We start from the raw sequence: 22,142 nt of genomic DNA on the forward strand, positions 1-22,142 counted from the left end.
ACCTCAGCCTCCCAAAGTGCTGGGATTATAGGCATGAGCTACTGCACCTGGACTTTTTTTTTTTTTTTTTTTTTGAGACAAAGTCTCATTTTGTTGCCTGGATTGGCAACAATAGTGCGGTGGCGCAATCTCAACCTCCGCCTCCCAGGTTTAAGTGATCCTCCCACTTCAACATCCCAAGTAGTTGGGATTACGTGTGAGCCACCACACCTGGCTCATTTGTAGTTTTAGTAGAGATAGGGTTTCACCATGTTGGCCAGGCTGGTCTTGAACTCCTGACCTCAAGTAAAGCCACTCACCTTGGCCTCCCAAAATGCTGGGATTATAGGCGTGAGCCATTGCGCCTGGCCAGCAATTTCATGTTTTTTATATATATATATAGATCAAACTCATGTTGCTCTAGGATTCAAAGCCCCTTACATTGTTGGCTTTACCTTACTTCTCTGACTTTGTTCTGCTTCAGATGTTCTCTACTGTAGAGGTTAAGACTACAGGTTTTGGAGCCCAATTGCTTGAAGGCTCTGCTCCTTCTTAGCCTTTGGGGTTTAGTCAAGTTATTTATCCTCTAATACCTAGCTCAAAAGGTTGCGAAAATTAAATCAGAATAATACATATAAAGAATTTAGTAGAGTCTAAGATCTATTAGACAAAAATATTAGCTAATGTTATCATCATCATCAGTGTTAGACCTTGTTCAAGTCGTTCTTTTCCTAGAATGCTATTCTTTAAGAACTAGATTAAGAAACAAATACTACACAGTAATTCGAATTCAATTATTTTTCTTTATCAGGTACTGGTTCTTGCACCTACAAGAGAGTTGGCAAATCAAGTAAGCAAAGACTTCAGTGACATCACAAAAAAGCTGTCAGTGGCTTGTTTTTATGGTGGAACTCCCTATGGAGGTCAATGTGAGTACATTAAAAAAGTGAGGGAAGTATAATGCCACCCATTGTTGACTACTCTTATTGGATTTCTTTTAACCTTCACATCTGGCTTCTCTACATGGGATAGTCGTTTATGGGGATTTTCTTTTGCCATGGTTTAAACATGGTCAAGAACATGGTCCTGCATGATGATAGGCAAATCTTGTATATGGTTCTTAGTACTTTTATCTATTTATATTTATCTAGGGGCTACAAAGGTAACTTATTGAACCCAGAAAAACAGTCCATTTGGGCTCTAGGAAATAGGGAGTCAGAATTCAAGGTTACTCTTGTCTGTTAGGACCTTGGGTCTGTCCCTCTTTCTGCATGGTTGCTTCTTTCTTGATGTATGCAGGCTTTCTTTCCTTGGGGCTCAACGGCCAGATGTTAGAGTCTCTGCTCTTGTATTCCATTACTTCCCAGTTCAAGGCCTTGGAGCTTTATTATTAGAGCGGATGTATAAATTAGGAAGGGATTTAAGGAATTTAAAAAAATCATAGTTTTGGCTGGGCGCAGTGGCTCATGCCTGTAATCCCAGCACTTTGGTAGGCTGAGGTGGGTGGATCACAAGGTCAGGAGATTGAGACCATCTGGGTAACATGGTGAAACCCCGTCTCTACTAAAAATACAAAAAATTAGTCAGGCTTGGTGGCAGGCACCTGTCGTCCCAGCTACTCAGGAGGCTGAGGCAGGAGAATGGTGTGAACCCAGGAGGCGGAGCTTGCAGTGAGCCGAGATCGCGCCACTGCACTCCAGCCTGGGTGACAGAGTGAGACTCTGTCTCAAAAAAAAAAAAATTCATAGTTTCGGCACACAGTCTTACGGCTATTTCTTTTCAGCTTTGGCAGAATGAATATAGGGTTTGGCACCAGAAAAGCTTGAATCTAGACTCTGCTCACAGAGTAGCTATTGTGTTTGAGTTGCTTAATTTTTCTGTGCTTTAGTTTCCTCATCTATAGAAAAAGATTACTAAACCTACCCTGCAGGGATGTTGTGAGGATTGGGTTGGATAATGTATATAAAGTGCCTAGTATTATCCATAGACTGCAACAGCAGTTCAGTACAAAGCTAAATTATTATTACCATCTCATCGCAGTTATATTGAGCTTCATTTTTCCAAATGTCTTTATATATCCTTGGTCTATTTGCTGTTTCATTATGTCTCATCCTCCCTATACCTGTTTACTTTATAGAAAGTTCCTATTTCTGTTAGATTCTTATTCGTACTCTGCAAAACCTTGATACTTTCCTCCAGCCAAGGAAGTAATTTCTTTCTTTTTTTGTCTTGAGACAGAGTCTCGCTGTGTCGCCTAGGCTGGAGTGCAGTGGTGCAATCTTGGCTCACTGCAACCTCCGCCTCCCGGGTTCAAGTGATTCTTCTGCCTCAGCCTCCCGAGTAGCTGGGACTACAGGCGCGTGCCACCACGCCTGGCTAATTTCTGTATTTTTAGTAGAGACGTGGTTTCACCATATTGGCCAGGCTGGTATCGAACTCCTGACCTTGTGATCTGCCAGCCTCAGCCTTCCAAAGTGCTGGGATTACAGGCGTGAGCCACCACACCCGGCTGGAAGTAATTTCTTTCCTGGTGCTATTGTCCTCCAGTAGTGTACATTTCTTCCTTTTCTTCCCTTCCCTTTCCCCTTCCCCTTCCCCTTCCCCTTTCCTTTCTCACTCACTCTGTGGCCCAGGCTGGAGTGCAGTGGCGTGATCTCGGCTCACTGCACCCGGGTTCAAGTGATTCTCCTGCCTCAGCCTCCCAAGTAGCTGGGATTACAGGCACCCGCCACTGCGCCTGGTTAATTTTTGTAGTTTTAGTAGAGATTGGGTTTCACCATGTTAGCCAGGCTGGTCTTGAACTCCTGACCTCATGATCCACCCACCTTGGTCTCCCAAAGTGCTGAGATTACAGATGTGAGCCACCACGCCCGGCTGCATATTTCTTTTATGTCACTTTATACACTAGATGGTCACTTCAAATATTTACTATAATTGGATGGTTTAAATTTTGTTGATATTTTTCACTTCGAATGTTTTTCCCACTAGATTAGGAGTGTCGTGAGTATCTTTATCATTATTAATTACTTAGCATATTACTTTGTACTTGCAGGTATTTAACAAATATTTTAGAATAACAATACAGTTAACGGTGGTACCCCAGACCGATAAAAACCCAGAAAATCTTGTCATTGTTTTTTATAGTTGAACGCATGAGGAATGGGATTGATATCCTGGTTGGAACACCAGGTCGTATCAAAGACCACATACAGAGTGGCAAACTAGATCTCACCAAACTTAAGCATGTTGTCCTGGATGAAGTGGACCAGATGTTGGATATGGGATTTGCTGATCAAGTGGAAGAGATTCTAAGTGTGGCGTACAAGAAAGGTAATCCACAAATTCAAGAAGCTGATAAAAAAGACCAAAGGAAGGGTGGTAACTAAATAATTGTCTTTATTTATTTATTTATTTTGAGGCAGAATTTCACTGTCTCACTCTGTTGCCCAGCCTGGAGTGCAGTGGCATAGTCTTGGCTCACTGTAACCTCTGTCTCCTGGGTTCAAGTGACTCTCGTGCTTCAGCCACCTGAGTAGCTGGGATTACAGGCACCCGCTACCACGCCTGGCTAATTTTCGTATTTTTAGTAGAGATGGAGTTTCGCCATATTGCCCAGGCTGGTCTCAAACTCCCAGCCCCAAGTGATCCGCCTACGTCACCCTCCCAAAGTGCTGGGATTAGAGCATGAGCCACTGCGCCTGGCCTGGTGACTAAGTAGTTTTCTAAGAGATGAATAAAGCCTTGGGAAATTGGAAGGGGGCTTATTTTATCTAGAAATTTGGATTAAAAAAAAAAAAGTCATTACTCTGGGATTAAAGCTGGTGAGGAAAAAAAAAGTCATGATTTATCATATAACCACAATGGGGAAGACTTGGGAAAGTAAAAGAAGAAAAATATCATCATCTGTCATCTTGGTGTGGTCTACTTTTGGTGTATTCCTGAAGTTTTGCATTTTATTGTATATATGTTGATTATACTCTGACTATACATATAAAAATTCAGCAAAAATACTGTATGAAGTGGTTGGCCATGATTTAATTCTACTTTCTGCCTATTTTGATTTTTTATTCAATATAAATAATTCTGTTTAGCCACTTTTATATGGGTAGCTTCTCACCTCAATATCTGGAATTGGCTTTTTTTTTTTTTTTTTCCTTTTGAGACAGGGTCTAAATCTTTCACCCAGGCTGGAGTGCAGTGGTGGGATCTTGCCTCATTGCAGCCTCCACCTTCCAGGTTCAAGCGATCCTCCAAGTAGCTGGGACTATAGGCATGCGCCACCATGCCCACCTAATTTTTCTGTTTTTTGTAGTGATGGGTTTCACCATGCTGTCCAGGCTGGTCTCGAACTCTTGGGCTCAAGTGATCCTCCCTCCCACTTTGGCCTCCCAAAGTGCTGGGATTACAGATGTGATCTACCACAGCTGCCCTTTTTTTATTTTTAAGATAGGCCCTCACCCTGTCACTCAGGCTGGAGTACAGTGGCACCATCATAGCTCACTGCGTCCCTGAACTTCTGGGCCTCAGCTTCCTGAGTAGCTAGGGCTACGGGGGTGTACCACCATGCCTGGCTAATGTTTTTATTATGCATAGAGACAGGGTGTCACTGTGTTGCCCAGGCTTGTCTTGATTCCTGGCCTCAAGTGATCCTCCTGCCTCTACCTCTGAAAGCATTGGAATTACAGGCATGAGCCATTGTGCCTGGCCTGGAATTGGTTCTTTAGGATAGATTTCCAGAAGTGGAATTACTGAACTTAAAAGTGTAAATAATTCATGCTCCTCAATATACATTGTCAGATTCTCTCCAGAAGGGTTTGACCACACTTCTATTTGGAATGTTTGAGAATGTGATGTCACTCAAGTAGAATTGAATAAACAAAAATAGTAGCTGGACTCAATGATTGGACAAGAATTCTAAATTCATAAAATATTAAGAATAGAAATCTTAGAATATATTTCGTTTGTAATTCAAAGCCTAAATGGTCAGAAAGCAAAATAACTTTCAAGTACTTTCACTATTTTAAGGATCTTTTAGATAAATTACCTGTGGTTTCTTTGCCCATTGGGAAACCTCTGTCTTCCAGTTTTGTGTCCTCAGTACCTGACTTGCCTCAGGTGGTTGCTGGTGAACATTGATGGACTGTGGAAGTGTTAGGTTAGGTGGAATACTATTGTAGGCTTGTTTGGATTATTCATACTGACTTTTTTTTTCCCCTCCTCAAAGATTCTGAAGACAATCCCCAAACATTGCTTTTTTCTGCAACTTGCCCTCATTGGGTATTTAATGTTGCCAAGAAATACATGAAATCTACATATGAACAGGTGGACCTGATTGGTAAAAAGACTCAAAAAACGGCAATAACTGTGGAGGTAAATTATTTACTTAGTTGCCAGAATATAAAATTGTATATTATTATTTTCTTGTCTGTTAGTATTAAGACTGGCAAATACTGTTTTTCCGGATAAATACTAAATCCATGTGAAAAGCCAAGGAAAGATATTTCTATTTGAGCTATATATGAGATCTGTGTTTTTATTTTTAGTTTTTGTTTTTTGAGATGGAGTCTCACTCTGTCGCCAGGCTGGAGTGCAGTGGCGCGATCTCTGCTCACTGCAACCTCTACCTCCTGGATTCTCCTGCCGAAGCCTCCCTAGTGGCTGGGACTACAGGTGTGCGCCACCACACCCAGCTTAATTTTTGTATTTTTAGTAGAGATAGGGTTTCACTATGTTGGCCAGGATAGTCTCAATCTCTTGACCTTGTGATCCGCCCACCTCGGCCTCCCAAAGTGCTGGGATTACAGGTGTGAGCCACCACGCCCGGCCCAATATCTGTGTTTTTAAAATTTCATCATGTGATGGCCTCATTTCATTTCAAAATAATTTGGAACTTAAATCTATCTGAATTATGTAAACGTAAATCACACTTACAATTTAAACATTAGAGGGCAGCAGAGAAACCTAGTGCTTTGGGTTTAAGCTTAAAAGTGTTGAAGTTTAAAATTTCACTTTTGATTCTGATACCTAGATGAATTAATTTCACTGAGGAACAGACCTGGATATTAATCTACAGATTGGATTCTTAAGTAAATGAAAGGGCAAAACATACAGAAACTTGTTGGTTATTTGGTTTCCTGTAGAAAGCTAGGGAATGGCATTTCCTTTCCAGCGTTTTCCTGGTTGTCAGAAAATAAAGTTAGGTGCTCCTTAGAGAAAGGGGAGAGGCATGGGGAGATGGGCAGATCATGTTGCTTTCTGCTTTAATGACTTATTTAGGTTTTTTTCTCTCCGCAGTGGTGGCTGCAGATAGCTCTTATCAGGCTTGAGTAGTTGTTTCCAGGAGCAAGACATTAGAACATTAGTGTTGTGCTCATTGATCATTGTGTTGTGATTTTAGTTTCCAGCAAAGCTTTACTAACTAGATGTTTTTTTTCTTCTTCTTATATAAGCATCTGGCTATTAAGTGCCACTGGACTCAGAGGGCAGCAGTTATTGGGGATGTCATCCGAGTATATAGTGGTCATCAAGGACGCACTATCATCTTTTGTGAAACCAAGAAAGAAGCCCAGGAGCTGTCCCAGAATTCAGCTATAAAGCAGGTTGGTCCTTCCCCTTATGCCAGCAAAGCTGGGGATATCAACACATCTTCACCTTGGGCATATTTGCTCTTGGTCTAATTTTCATTCATTCAGTGAATACCAGTTTAGTTTCTTTTAGTTTAGAAATGAGAGGAAGCTACTTTTTTTTTTTTTTTTAATTGAGGCAGAGTCTCACTCTGTTACCCAGGCTGGAGTTCAGTGGTGTGATCTGGGCTCTCTGCTTCCCTGAGTTCAAGTGATTCTCCCACTTCAGCCTCCCAAGTAGCTGGGGTTACAGGTGGGTACCACCACGCCTGGTTAATTTTTTTTTTCTTTTTTTTTTTTGAGATGGAGTCTCACTTCTTTGCCCAGGCTGGACTGCAATGGTGTGATCTTGGCTCACTGAAACCTCCACCTCCTGGGTTCAAGCGATTCTCCTGCCTCAGCCTCCTGAGTAGCTGGGATTACAGGCATGTGCCAGCGCACCCAGCTAGTTTTTGTATTTTTAGCAGAGATGGGGTTTCACCATGTTGGCCAGGTTGGTCTTGAACTCCTGACCTCAAGTGATCCACCTGCCTTGGCTGCTCAAAATGCTGGGATTATAGGCATGAGCCGAGCCACTGCACCTGGCCAATTTTTTGTTTGTTTGTTTTGGAGACAGGTTCTCACTTCCTTTGCCCAGGCTGAAGTGAAGTGCACTGGCGTGATCTTGGCTCACTGTAGCCTCAACCTCCAGGTAGCATGCACTACCATACCTGACTTTTTTTTCTGGATGGTGTTTTATTGTTGATATAATTCATGTGCCACATATTACCATTTTAAAATGTACAGTTCAGTGGCTTTTAGCATAATCATGAGGTTGTGCCATAGTCACTACTATCTAATTGGTAAGACTTTTTTTTTTTATCATCAACTTTTAGGTTCAAGGGTACATGTGAGGATGGGCAGGTTTGTTACATAGGTAAACGCAAGCAAAGATGGCTTGCTGCACAGATCATCCCATAACCTATGTATTAAGCCCAGCATTTATTAGCTGTTCTACCTGATGCTCTCCTATCCACCCTCCACTAACTTTATTTTATTTTATTTTTTTATTTCTAGTAGAGACCGAGTCTTGCCATATTGCCCAGGCTGGTCTCAAACCCCAGGCTCAAGCAGTCTACCTGTTTGGGCCTCCCAAAGTGCATGAGCCACTGCACCTGGCCTCACTTCTTTCTGATAATTAGAGTGTACATGTTAGAGCTCTTAATCTGTCATGGCATCTCACCGTACAAATGAGGAAAGGGTGGCTCAGACCTAAGGTTACACTGACAAAATAGGTTTGATCACTCTTCTGTCATATTCTCAACTTCAATAAGTAAAGTTGGATACAGTTGGAATTGATGACTGAGGATCTTGAAATAATATTGAGGCTTATCCATTCAAGACACATTTTCCCCTTTGTAATGTTTTCAACAGGCATATCACCAAAATATGAATGTCTTTTACAGGCCTAATTGATTATGAGAAAAAGTACTAGTGTTGTTGGAGCTGGTGTTCTTACATCCGTTTATTTATTGGCAGGATGCCCAGTCATTGCATGGAGACATTCCACAGAAGCAAAGGGAAATCACCCTGAAAGGTTTTAGAAATGGTAGTTTTGGAGTTCTGGTGGCAACCAATGTTGCTGCACGTGGGTTAGACATCCCTGAGGTTGATTTGGTTATACAAAGCTCTCCACCAAAGGTATGTACTTTATGCTTAGATTTTATTTTGTTTCTTTTGGGTATTAAAACAAATGGGAAATTGTACTATTTACTTTGATATAATTAGTATATAGCTATCTTTTGAGTGCTGGGATGCTAAAGGTGATTTTGAGAATGAACCTGTTATAAGACACCCCCCTCAGAACTGACACTTGAATAGAAGTGCAATCAGCAGACAGAGGTTCAAAAGGTGACTTTGGGATATAGTGTGATTTTTGAGCCAAACCTTGAAGATGGGTGGAAGGACTTAGATGGGATAGGGGTAAGAAAGATAGATAAATGCATGAGTCTAGAGGACAGGGGAGAGAAAGGGCTTGTAATTAACCTCTGTGGTTAGAGATGCTTAGGTTTGTGAGTTATAGGAACCTCTCAAGGAGGATCCTGAAGCATAGTTTACTTGATGTGGATAGTTTTCATGTAAATAAAGGTTGTTCTAAAGGTATTCCAGTCACTTCCAACATGAAGACCCCATAATCTCACCCAAATTGGCAAATCCCCTATGGTTAGAGGCTACTTACAACAATGGGGAAAAATAACTGAAGACTGTGAATTCACCAGTTCTTAAAAAGGAAGTCCTGCCGGGCACGGTGGCTCATGCCTGTAATCCCAGCACTTTGGGAGGCCAAGGCAGGTGGATCACGAGGTCAGGAGATTGAGACCATCCTGGCTAACACGGTGACACCCCGTCTCTACTAAAAATACAAAAAATTAGCCAGGCGTGGTGGCAAGCGCCTGTAGTCCCAGCTACTCAGGAGGCTGAGACGGGAGAATGACGTGAACCCGGGAGGCGGAGCTTGCAGTGAGCTGAGATCGCGCCACTGCACTCCAGCGTGGACTACAGAGCAAGACTCCGTCTCAAAAAAAAAAAAGGAAGAAAAGGAAGTCCTATGAGTGTGTGGTATAAACATTGTTTCATGAGCCTTTAGACTTTTTGATATGGTAGCCCCTAGCTGTGTTGAGCACTTGAAATGTGGGTGATCTGAATTGATCTGTAAAATACAAGTGTAAAATACATACTGCATAACTTTTCATTATGTGGTCTGAATTTTGAAGACTTATGAAAGAATATAAAATATTGCATTGGTACCCTGGTTTGTATAGATAGTATACTGAAATGATAAGACTTGGATATATTGACTGGTGTGGTGGCTCATGCCTGTAATCCTAGCACTTTGGGAGGCTGAGGCAAACGGATCACTTAAGGTCAGGAGTTCGAGACCAGCCTGGCCAACATGGTGAAACTCTGTGAAACCCTGTCTCTATTAAAAATTCAAAAACTAGCCAGGCCTGATGTCGGGTGTCTGTCGTCGCATCTACTTGGGAGGCTGAGGCAGCAGAATCACTTGAATCTGGAAGGCGGAGGTTGTAGTGAGCTGAGATTATGCCACTGCATTCCAGCCTGAGTGACAGAGCGAGACTCTCTCTCAAAAGAGAAAAAAAAAGACTTGATATATTGAGTTAAAATACATTAAACTTCTTAAAGAAATCTTTTCAGTGTGTCTACTGGAAGATTGAAAATTGGAATTACATATATGCCTCTAATGGACAAGCACTATTTAGACAATGCTCTTTGTAAATTTGCCTATAGGACAGGGACCACTGTTCTAGAAGCTTTAAAAATTGCCAGAGGTCAACCGGGCGCGGTGGCTCATGCCTGTAATCACAACACTTTGGGAGGCCGAGGCAGGTGGATCACGAGGTCAGGAGTTTGAGGCCAGCCTGACCAACATGGTGAAACCCTGTCTCTACTAAAAATACAAAAAAAATTAGCCAGGTATGGTGGCGTGTGCCTGTAATGCCAGCTACTCAGGAGGCTGAGGCAGGAGAATTGCTTGAATCTGGGAGGTGGAGGTTGCAGTGAGCTGAGATTGCGCCACTGCATTCCAGCCTGAGCAACAGAGAAAGACTCTGTCTCAAAAAAAAAAAAAAAAAATTGCCAGAGGTTTTTAAATTGAAGTGCTATAAGGGACCTTCTCCCTCATGCCCCCAGGCTTATAACCACAATTGCTAGTGTTCACTGACCTGCATAGGCTACTCAGGTGTTTGTCTCTCTTTTTTGGTTTAGTGTTATTTATGTATTTTACTTCAATAGGATGTAGAGTCCTACATTCATCGATCCGGGCGGACTGGCAGAGCTGGAAGGACGGGGGTGTGCATCTGCTTTTATCAACACAAGGAAGAATATCAATTAGTACAAGTGGAGCAAAAAGCGGTACAACTATTCTTACCTTTCATTAAGCTAATGTTGAGTTCTAAAGTCAGTCTTTAGTTTCTTCGATTTTTATCCACTTTAAAATATTTTTATTTCTAGTGTGTGGCAATGACTGAAAGCTTACTGTTAAGTACATATGTTGTCCTGTGATAAAAGGCCCATTCTGAAGTAACTTTGCATTTGAAAACAGTGGTTTTGTTTTCATATGTTTGAAAGGCAGTTTTCAGACAATGATAATATGAACCAGAGATAATTAAGATTGAGGGGCTATAGGAATTGCTTGAAAATCAAATGAATTTGGGCATGTCAAAAGGATAAAGGGGAGAAGAGACTAATTTTTCCTCCAGAAGAATTGGAATAGTGTGTGTAGATTCTTGCCCCTTCAGGAGCTTAACTCATCTCCTTCCTCTTGAGTGGACTGCACTCAGGGACTTGCTTTCAAAGAATAGAGTAAGGTGGGAAGTGAGGACTTTACCGTGGAGAGATGAACAAACACTACCTGGGCCCGCTGATTGTGGGTCACGTCATCAGTGATAGGCACATAGGCATGTGCCCCGATAAGAGGTGGTGAGGCGAGCATTCACGCCGGGTATTCCTCCCCCAAGTATATAACCCTGAGCATGAGGAAAACACCAGACAACCTCAAATGGAGGGACATTCTACAGAACTGTTGACCAGCACTCCTTAAAACTTTCAGTCATGAAAAACAAGGAAAGAAGGAAAGACAGACATGGAATAAAGTCTGGGGTTTGGTTAATAGTTTAGCAATGTTGGTTTCTTAGTTGAAACAAATATACCTTAACAGTGTAAGATGTTAACAGTAGCAGAAACCTGGAGCTCTCTGAACTGTCTTTGTAGCTTTTCTGTAAATCTATAATTGAAAATTCATTTTTTAAGGTAATAAATACATTTGGCCTATATTTAAAAAATTAGGGAACTACTTTATCTTATTGGAAACAATTGATGGCCATTGTACATTAAACTGTGGTTCATTTTCCTGTAGGGAATTAAGTTCAAACGAATAGGTGTTCCTTCTGCAACAGAAATAATAAAAGCTTCCAGCAAAGATGCCATCAGGTATGTCCCCTACCACTGCTATGGTCTGTTTTAGTGTTTGTTCAAATACTGCATGTCTTTGTACAGTAATAAGATTTGACTTTTTAAAAATTTATTTTTTTAATTTTTGAGACAGGGTCTGACTATGTTGCCCAGGCTGGTCTCAAACTCCTGGGCTCAAGCAGTCCTCCCACCTCAGCCTCCCAAGGTACTAAGATTACAGGCGTGATACTCATTCCTGTCCAATCCTGTTTACCAAAGGAAACCACTATTAAAATAGTTTGCTTTGTCTAGGATATTTTAAGAGATAATATCTTAGGTATAGTATAAGTGCTTCTCACCCACTGGCTGATTAGACCACAGATTACATTCCAAATCTACGTTAATCCAGTTCCTCACCTGGTAGGATGAAAGTTGATTGTTTCGTTAATAGTAAACGTCTAGATGCTGAGGATTGGGTTAATTAACCGTTTGTCAAATGCAGGTGCTGCTGACATTGGAGGCAAGAGAATTATTTTTTATGGGATTGTCCTGCAAATGGAAGGATATTTAGCTGTTTAGGATCCGTGGCTGATTCCCCTGTGCAGCATACTCAGGGTAGGTAGGGTTGGCATTATAAAAACCAGAAGCCATTTTCCAGATGCCTCCTGGTGGTGACCTACATTCTCTGTTAAAGAACCACTCATTTTGGGCATCATTTTTATAGTGGTTTCCACAATTACTGCAAATGCTTATTTAAAAAACAGACACAGGGAGTCCATGATCAAAGGAAATCCTGGATGTCAATCAGCATGTTAATAGTTCAGGAAAGTTTTGTAAATGAAAGAGTTTTGGGCCAGGCATGGTGGCTCATGCCTGTAATCCCAGCACTTTGGGAGGCTGGGGTAGGCGGATTGCTTGAGCTCAGGAGTTCAAGACCAGTCTGGCCAACACAGCAAAACCTCATCTCTATAAAAAATACAAAAATTAGATGTGATGGCACATGCCTGTAGTCCCAGCTACTCTGGAGGCTGAGATGGATGGATTGCATGAGCCCGGGAGGTTGAGGCTACAGTGAGCTGTGATTGTGCTACTGTACTCCACCCTGGGTGGCAGAGTGAGACTGTCTCAAAAAAAAAGAAAGAGAAGGAAGGAAGGAAGGAAGAGGACAGGGAAGGGAGGAAAGGAAGGATGAGTGGGTTTTTGTTTGTTTGTTTGTTTTTTGAGACGGAGTCTTACTCTGTCGCCCAGGCTGGAGTGCAATGGTGCAATCTCATCTCACTGCAAGCTCCGCCTCCCTGGTTCACACCCTTCTCCTGCCTCAGCCTCCCGAGTAGCTGGGACTACAGGCACCCACCACCATTGCTGGCTAATTTTTTGTATTTTTAGTAGAGACGGGGTTTCACCGTGTTAGCCAGGATGGTCTCGATCTCCTGACCTCGTGATCCACCTGCCTTGGCCTCCCAAGGTGCTGGGATTACAGGCGTGAGCCACCGTGCCTGGCCCAGAAGAGTGTATTTTAACTACATTTTTCAAATTTATTTAGCATGGCGTTTTTTTTTAAGTGTCCTACAGACGGGGTTCCCTTGGATGCCAGTTAAGGAGAGTTGGGGTTAGATGGCGAAGAAGGGGAATGGGACAAAGATGCTGGTGGTATACAACAAACAGCCTCCAGAGTGCCAGCCCTGACACTGCTGCATGTCACTTTCTACCCTTTTACTGGATGATCTTTTTTAACTTTGAATGGGGCATTTATTATTGCCAAGATAATAGTGACCCCCTTAAAAACGTGCAAATAGTCCCATAAACGTCCTTATCATTTTTTCAACTGACTTTGGAGGTCTTTTTCTTATTTCTTTTATTTTCTTTTTTTTTAAAAGAGATGGGGTTTCTTAAAATGATTATGTGTGGCACAGTCATAGCTCACTGTAGCCTCAAGCAATCCTCCCACCTCAGCCTCCCAAGTAGTTGGGACTACAGGCATGTGCCACCACACCCAGCTTTTTTTTCAACTTCAGAATGGAAATAGGTATTTTCTGATCCTAAAAGTAACACATGCTTCTTGTATAAAAACTCTTGACATTATTCATCATCACATCTAATGGTAGTATAACATTTTATTATATCTGTTTTGTGGTTTATATAAGCAGTCCAGATGATGCACATTTTAAAATTGTTTATACTTTTTGTATATCATAAGTAACACCGTGGTGAACTTCTTGTTTTATTATTTCCTTAGGATAAAATGGTGCAGTAGGTGGTAAATTAGAATTGCATACAGTCAAAGGAATGGATGTACTACTATAGAAGTATGATGATTATACACTGCATCAAAATAAATGTGTTACACATGTGAAAGATTTGCAAAGTTACTCATTTATCTTGAGATGTCTTAGAAACGAAATCTGTCCATTTCTAGTATCCTTTTTCCTAACACACTCTCAAACAACAGGCTTTTGGATTCCGTGCCTCCCACTGCCATTAGTCACTTCAAGCAATCAGCTGAGAAGCTGATAGAGGAGAAGGGAGCTGTGGAAGCTCTGGCAGCAGCACTGGCCCACATTTCAGGTGCCACGTCCGTAGACCAGCGCTCCTTGATCAACTCAAATGTGGTAAGGTTCTGCGGCACATTCCTGATGCTTCATAATTTGGGGTATGAACAGGATGTGAAAGGGTTTCATTTAAACTTCCCAGTTGTTTTCACTTTCTCATGAAGGTAGTAAAGTATTAATTGTATTTTACAATTTCTGGCCAGACATGGTGGCTCATATCTGTAATCCCAGCCCTTTGGGAGGCACAGGTGGGAGGATGGCTTGAGCCTACAAGTTTAAGATCACCCTGGGCAACCTAGTGATACTCTGTCTCTACAAAAAAATAAAAATAAAAAATTAGCTGGGTGTGGTGGCATGCTGTGGTCCCAGCTACCTGGGAGGCTGGGACGGGAGGAGGGAGTATCACTTGAGCCCAGGAGGTTGAGGCTGCAAGGATCCACGATGGTGCCACTGCATTCCAGCCTGGGTGACAGAGTGAGACTCTGTCTCAAAAAAGAATAGAACCAATAATTCCCGTGTTTAAACACACGTACACATATATACACACACATGCAAATCCATAGAGGCAGAAAATATGAGTGGTCCCCAGTGGCTATGTGGAGGGAGGAATGGCAGTGGCTAGTAATGGACACAGGATTCTTTTGGGTGGATTATGACATGGCTGAAATTTTACATAGTGCTGAATGGTTGCAGATCTTACCAGTATAGTAAAATAAAAAACACTGGATTATGTACTTTAAATGGTGAATTTTGTGGTATGTGATTTTTAATTGTTTTAATCCTAAAGTAGCCCAAACATATGTATGCATAAATGCATATAATACATTTAGGCAGCATACCTAGAAACTTTAGAAGGTGTATACTTTTCCTGTAAATTCAAATTTTTATTGAGATAATTGTAGCTTTACATGTAGTTATAAGAAATAATACAGAGAGATCCTTCGTGTACTCTGCCCAGCTTCCCTAAAAGGCAAATGTATTTTGTAAAAATATAAAATTTTGGAAAACTGTAATACCACAACCAAGATATTGACATTCAGTCTTACTCAGAGTTCCCCAAGTAAAACCAGAGACTGTTTGTACTAATTGTTTGTGTGAGGTGTATGTTTTTAGGAATAACTTTTCAAGAAATATTTTAGAATCACAAAAGCAGGTATTTACCAATTAGGTTTATTTTCAGCACTTTAATTTTATTCCCCTTTCTTCTGTAAGGGTTTTGTGACCATGATCTTGCAGTGCTCAATTGAAATGCCAAATATTAGTTATGCTTGGAAAGAACTTAAAGAGCAGCTGGGCGAGGAGATTGATTCCAAAGTGAAGGGAATGGTTTTTCTCAAAGGAAAACTGGTAAGGCTGGGGTCTCTTGTAACCTTGATGGGGCTTTATGTGGGCAGGAAAGCATAAAGTGGTGTGGGTTCTTCCTCTTCTGTGGGAATGCTGCATCTCTTCACTCTCTCATCTTCCCTGGGTAATCTCATCTGTGATCCTCAGTTGCCACTCTGCCACTGACAACTAGTGTACCTCTATCTCCAGCCTGTACCATTCTTCTCACAGTGCCAGACTGGATCCAGCTGCTTCCCTGACCATCTCCACCTAAATAGCTTATTTAAAGTAACTTTTTCAGAATCTTTTTTTTCTTTGCAATCCTATTCTAGCACTGGACTTATTCAGAATCTTGAATTCAAATTAAAAATGAAAACTTTTGCCTCCTAAACCTGGTGTTCTTTCTTCTGAGGACTTCTCTTGGTTAATGCCATAGACTTATCACAAGGATTCTCAAACATTTTGGTTTCACAATCCCTTTAGCAAATGTTAGGGACACCCAAAAACTTTAGTTTATATGGGTTATATCTGTTGATACTTACTGTATTAGAAATTAAAACTGGAACTCTAAAACACAATATCATTTTCCATTAGCCATCAGAGCAATGATTTTATCACGTCATATAGTGTCTAGGAAACTCCACTGAACCCTTGAGACAATGGGTGTGGAAAGGGCAGCATTATTATGAAAATAATTTTGACTTGGCGAAGCCCCTGAAAGATTTTCAGGTTTCCAGGTGTCCACTGGCCTAGTGAACCAATTAGGTTTATCTTCAGCTTATCGCATGTCTAGCCATGTTGTTTATCTCCACAAAACTTGTGGGATAAAGTCTCAACCCTTTCATAGGAGGGTAAGATCCTTCATGTCCTGGCCTCTGCTAGCCTTACAGCTTCATTTCTACCAACACCATTTACTCCAGCAGTGCCCACTACACCATGTTTATCTCATCCTCAGTGCCTGCTGAACCTACTATTTATAGTAATCTTTTGGCCGGGTGCGGTGGCTCACACTTGTAATCTCAGCACTTTGGGAGGCCAAGGTGGGCGGATCACCTGAGGTCTGGAGTTTGAGACCAACCTGACCAACATAGAGAAATGCTGTCTCTACTAAAAATACAAAATTAGCCAAGGATGATGGCGTATGCCTGTAATCCCAGCTGCTTGCAAGGCTGAGGCAGGATAATCACTTGAAAACCCAGGAGGCAGAAGTTGCAGTGAGCCCAGATTGCGCCATTGCACTCCAGCCTGGGCAACAAGAGTGAAATTCTGTCTCAAAAAAAAAAAATGTTGTATATATATAAATCGTTTCCTCCAAAGTAGCTTTTATGACTTTGCTTAGCCTTAAATCTTACCAGGCAATGTTAGGGGCATCTTTATCTGTACTTCAAAGTCTTTAGGACACATGTTTATGCAGGTAAACTTTTACCTTGCTGTGTTTGCTTACGGAGAGCCTCAAGAACACTCAAAGGCAAAAACTGTTTTCTAGTTACCTCTATCCCCAGTGAATGCCTGGGATTATACTCTACTTCATAAATATGTAAGTGAAGATTACCATGAATGGCAAAATCCACCAGTAGGTGATGATACCTATGTTGTGATTGGGTAAATTTTGGGGTGAAAGGGGTGTTCCTTATAAAATACTGCAGTTGAAGACAGCAGGGAGAGGAGTGCCTGTATTAGTTAACACATAATTTGACTATATTTTTAGATGATTTCCTTGATTGGAGAGGATGGCACTTAATATTAAAAATGGTGTCCTGGCTAGGTGCCATGGCTCACACCTGTAATCTCAGTATTTTGGGAAGCTGAGTTGGGAAGATAATTCTTGAGACTGGCCTGGGCAACATAGTGACACCCTGTCTCTACCAAAAAAAAAAAAAAAAAAGCCAGGTGTAGTGGCATGCCAAAGTTACAGTAAGTTGTTAATTGCACCACAGTACTCCAGCCTAGGCAGTAGAGCAAGACCCTATCTTAAGAGGAAAAAAAAAAGATGGTGTCCTGTATTATTTTTTTCATACTCTTACAGAAGGCTGAATTAAGAAAAACTAGACAATTAACAATAGAAGATCACTTGTTCTTCACTTTTAGTTAGGTCATTCTGAATAGCTGGCATTGCTTTTCTGATGGAAGGCAGTATATAGTTTAACTATAGGTTTTAGAGCCATACAGACGAGATTTTAAATACTTGCTCCATTTAATAGCTGTGGGGCCTTAGACTAGTCAGTTAACCTTTCCAAGCCTGTTTGCTCAGCAATAAAATGTAGCTAATAGCCACCAGAGGGTTAGCACGGTGTAATAGCTAAGACTCTGTCTATAGTTAGAAAGTCCTAATTCGTTTGGAGTTTTTTTTTTTTCAGTATTCCTTGTCTTTCTGCAGTGTACTTTTGCCAGCTGTAATGTATTAGCTTTGGTCTAAAGTTCATCTAAAATTATACCTGGTGGTTTTTTTTGCTTTATGTTTTTTGTTTTCTTTTTTTCACAGAATACGTGGTCTTTTAAAGGGAGTATTTTTATTGTGCGTTGGTTGGATTAACTTCCATTTACTTTGATTTCTAGGGTGTTTGCTTTGATGTACCTACCGCATCAGTAACAGAAATACAGGTATTCTTTTCTCTTAGATTTTAAAGTTAATGTACCTAAATTGTAGAATGTTAATTATGAAAATAGAGAATAATAGGTTGGGAAACAATAGTTCTGGTTCCTTTCGTAAGAGATAATTGATAATTAAATTTTGGAATATTCCCCCCTAGCTTTTTAATTCTGAACAGCTTTTGTAGTTGAACCCACCTGGTTTCTGTAATTCCTTTATACAAAGTTGTGAACGATACCCAGCTCTCCCCGCCCTTTAACACTTACATATGTTATACAGGTTTTGTGTGTGTGTGTGTGTGCACGTGTGTGTGTGTTTTCAGAGTCTTGCTCTGTCGCCCAGGCTGGAGTGCAGTGGTGTAATCTTGGTTCACTGCAACCTCCACCTCCTGGGTTCAAGCGATTCTCTTGCCTCAGTTTCCCAAGTAGCTGGGATCATAGGTCCACCATCACCCCTGACTAATTTTTTGTCTTTTACTAGAGATGGGAGTTTCGCCATGTTGGCCAGGCTGGTCTCGAACTCCTGACCTCAGGTGATCCACTCACCTCCCAAAGTGCTGGGATTACAGGCATGAGCCACCACATCCAGCCTACAGGTGTTCATAGACATTTAAAATTGTTACATCTTTATTCAGTACTGTGAGAAATGTGTGCTTAATATATTTGTTTTATTACCTTTGGCTGTAGATACCCTGTAGCAATTGAGTTGAATAAATGGTTTAATAACTTAATAAATGAAGTAGTGATGAGGGCTATTTCTCATAATAAAACTATATTTTCCCACACTTTAGTGACACTGGCTTTTGGACCATGATGGTTGGCCAGTGTTATTTTTGACCAGTGACTTGTTAAGCACTTATGTTATCACCTTTTCTTTGAAAAAATGGAAAAATTTTGTTTTTCTCATGCTTTTTAAAAATTGAATAGTAATTAAAGCACATGAAAACAAAACGTTCTCTCACAGGAGAAATGGCATGATTCACGACGCTGGCAGCTCTCTGTGGCCACAGAGCAACCAGAGCTGGAAGGACCACGGGAAGGATATGGAGGCTTCAGGGGTCAACGGGAAGGCAGTCGAGGCTTCAGAGGACAGCGGGATGGAAACAGAAGATTCAGAGGACAGCGGGAAGGCAGTAGAGGCCCGAGAGGACAGCGATCAGGAGGTGGCAACAAAAGTAACAGATCCCAAAACAAAGGCCAGAAGCGGAGTTTCAGTAAAGCATTTGGTCAATAATTAGAAGATTTATATAGCAAAAAGAGAATGTTTGGCAATATAGAACTGAACATTATTTTTCTTACAAAGTTAAAAGCACATTGTGCCTCCTTTTGACCACTTGCCGAGTCCCTGTGTCTTTCAGACGCAGACAAGCTTCATTTAAATTATTTCATTTGATCATTATAATTTATAACTTTATTGCTACTTCTTCAGTTCTTCCTTTTGAAAGGTGTATGAATTCATTACATTTTTATTCTAAAGGATTATCTGTAGATTAGAAGATAAAATCAAACGTGTATCTGCCTATACTTTGTGAGTTCACCTTTCTTTATACTCAAAAGTGTCCCTTAATAGTGTCCTTCCCTGAAGTAAATACCTAAGGGAGTGTAACAGTCTCTGGAGGACCACTTTAAGCCTTTGGAAGATTTCCTCAGCCACCTGCCGAACAGTTTCTCATGTGGTCCTATTGTTTGTCTACTGAGACTTAATACTGAGCAATGTTTTGAAACAAGATTTCAAACTAATCTGGATTGTAATACAGTTTATACCAGTGTATGCGCTAGACTTGGAAGATGTAGTACATTTGATATAGATTACCTATACTTATGTTCATTTTGATACATTTTTAGCTTCTCATTATAAGGTGATTCATGCTTTAGTGAATTCTTCACAGATAGTATATATAAAAGTACATTTTAATAGAAAGCCAGGGTCTTTAAGGAATTTCAAATGTATAAGGTGGCTCCATAACTTTATTTGTAAGTAGGCTGGATAAATGGTGCTTAAAATGATAATGTACTCCACTTCTTCCTATTGGAAGATTAACATTATTTACCAACAAGATTTAAGGGAGTAGGGGGTTGCAGATTAACATTGCCAAAGAGTATGTAAAAAAAAAAAAAAACCAAACCACTGGAAATAGTCAAATGCAAAAAATGTTACAAATTCATAACTGGAGAGCAAAGAGAACAAGTATGATTTGCATGATAAAGCATTGTTTTAATGGTGAAAACTTCACAGATCACTAATGTTTCTAGAGGTTAACTTCAAGTGGGCAAGCTGGGGTTTTTAGGTAGTCAGTGGCCTAGTTTCTAAAGCCACAGTATAGGGTCTGTTTGTTAAAATGAATCTCTGTTGAAAGTTTGTTTTAGCTGATTGGAGGCTTCCTTTTAAGACAAACTGTATGTGATTAAGTTGTTTTAAGGGAACTGAAGAAGTTGATGTAACCCCTGGCCAGATAACACTGTATCTGATTTCTCAGATACTATTTCTCTGGGAAACATTCTACATAGCACAGGAGCTTAAGAGTGGCATTATCTTCTTGCCTTAATTTCCAGAGATTATTTCTGTACTGAGAATCCTGGAACTACTATGCTAGGAAATTTAAAGCCGCATGGTCTGTCTTGTTTTCATTTAATTATTGTGAACACCTAGAATCTTTCTAGGTCCTGATTTCTCTTGCTTAATCCAGTCTTTATCTCTAACTGCCACTTATTTGATCACCATGTACTAGGGGCTCTGAGAGCCAGCTCAGCTCCTGATCCTTGATGCAGCATCCTTGTTCTATTTGAACTTCAGTTTTGTCCTTGAATCCTGACTAGATATTTCTTGCCCTCTGGTCTCAGAATTCTCTTGGCTTTTATTCGTTGATCCACTTGCCAGTTTTATCACTTTACCCTTGTTCCTCATGACTTCCCATCAAGCCATGGGTATTAGGTGACAGTGTAATTTATTAAATTCTGATTTTGCCCAAATACTAGGCATGCTTTAATAACAACTGAACCTTTTCATTATTTGGATAGGCATGGGTACCTTATCAAGCAGATTAAAAGGATATGGTACCTGTCCTTTAGAAAAGAACAGCTAAAACCTTGTTGTAGATTATGGATTTAGCATAAAGAAAAATAATCCAGCATAAATTAAGAGTAAGAGGGAAGATTAATAGAAATTTCACTTCACATAACTTAAAACATGGCTATTTCAATAAATGAAACTAAAGTTTCTCCTGGATCCCAGAATTCAACCTGTATTTATAAATGTATAATGTATTTAGCTACTTTTTGGTTTAAATGAACTTGTTGGGTTAGCTTGGTAAATGTTACAATTTTTACTATTTTCTACAGAGAAAATATTTTCTAATTTAAGTTGGAGCTATCTGTGCAGCAGTTTCTCTACAGTTGTACATAGATGTTTTTACTATAAAATGAGCTAATGTATAAAATACTACTCTATACCATAATAAAGATAGTAATACTTGATTTTGGTGGCTTTTGTTTTCTAAAATGAAAATGGCTTGAAATATTTATTATAAAAATAATAAAAGCTAGATATAAAAATCTAAAGAGAAAAAAAAAACCAGTCACCCTTATCTAATATTTTAGTGAGCAGTCTTCCACATATTCTTTTATAAAATTGGAATCATTTGATTTCGTGAATTACTTTTCCCCCCTCAACATGTTGTGCACAATTTTGTACAGGCCTACATGGACATTTTTTTTTTTTTTTTTTTTTTTTGAGACAGAGTCTCGCTCTGTCGCCCAGGATGGAGTGCAGTGGCCGGATCTCAGCTCACTGCAAGCTCCGCCTCCTGGGTTTACGCCATTCTCCTGCCTCAGCCTCCCGAGTAGCTGGGACTACAGGCGCCCGCCACCTCGCCCGGCTAGTTTTTTGTATTTTTAGTAGAGACGGGGTTTCACCGTGTTAGCCAGGATGGTCTCGATCTCCTGACCTTGTGATCCGCCCGTCTCGGCCTCCCAAAGTGCTGGGATTACAGGCTTGAGCCACCGCGCCCGGCCTTTTTTTTTTTTTTTTTTTTTTTTTTTGAGACGGAGTCTCACGCTGTTGCCCAGGCTGGAGTGCAGTGGCGCGATCTCGGCTCACTGCAAGCTCCGCCTCCCGGGTTCCTGCCATTCT

General features: G+C 40.7%; 1 protein-coding gene across 1 annotated transcript in view; it reads left to right on the forward strand.

The window, feature by feature from the left end:
- The window catches only part of LOC105466106 (DExD-box helicase 21), a 29,985-nt gene extending 8,498 nt beyond the window's left edge, over window positions 1-21,487 (forward strand). The window contains exons 5-15 of the mRNA XM_011715041.3: window positions 791-908; window positions 3,124-3,309; window positions 5,204-5,349; window positions 6,429-6,578; window positions 8,121-8,282; window positions 10,395-10,514; window positions 11,518-11,591; window positions 14,002-14,161; window positions 15,314-15,448; window positions 17,981-18,025; window positions 18,978-21,487. Coding sequence (XP_011713343.2) covers window positions 791-908; window positions 3,124-3,309; window positions 5,204-5,349; window positions 6,429-6,578; window positions 8,121-8,282; window positions 10,395-10,514; window positions 11,518-11,591; window positions 14,002-14,161; window positions 15,314-15,448; window positions 17,981-18,025; window positions 18,978-19,247 — 1,566 coding nt within the window. The 3' untranslated portion in view covers window positions 19,248-21,487. The remainder of the gene's footprint in view (window positions 1-790; window positions 909-3,123; window positions 3,310-5,203; window positions 5,350-6,428; window positions 6,579-8,120; window positions 8,283-10,394; window positions 10,515-11,517; window positions 11,592-14,001; window positions 14,162-15,313; window positions 15,449-17,980; window positions 18,026-18,977) is intronic.
- Window positions 21,488-22,142: the final 655 nt, after the last annotated feature.

The sequence above is a fragment of the Macaca nemestrina genome, chromosome 9 (assembly GCF_043159975.1).
Source record: "Macaca nemestrina isolate mMacNem1 chromosome 9, mMacNem.hap1, whole genome shotgun sequence".
Classification (NCBI taxonomy): domain Eukaryota; kingdom Metazoa; phylum Chordata; class Mammalia; order Primates; family Cercopithecidae; genus Macaca; species Macaca nemestrina.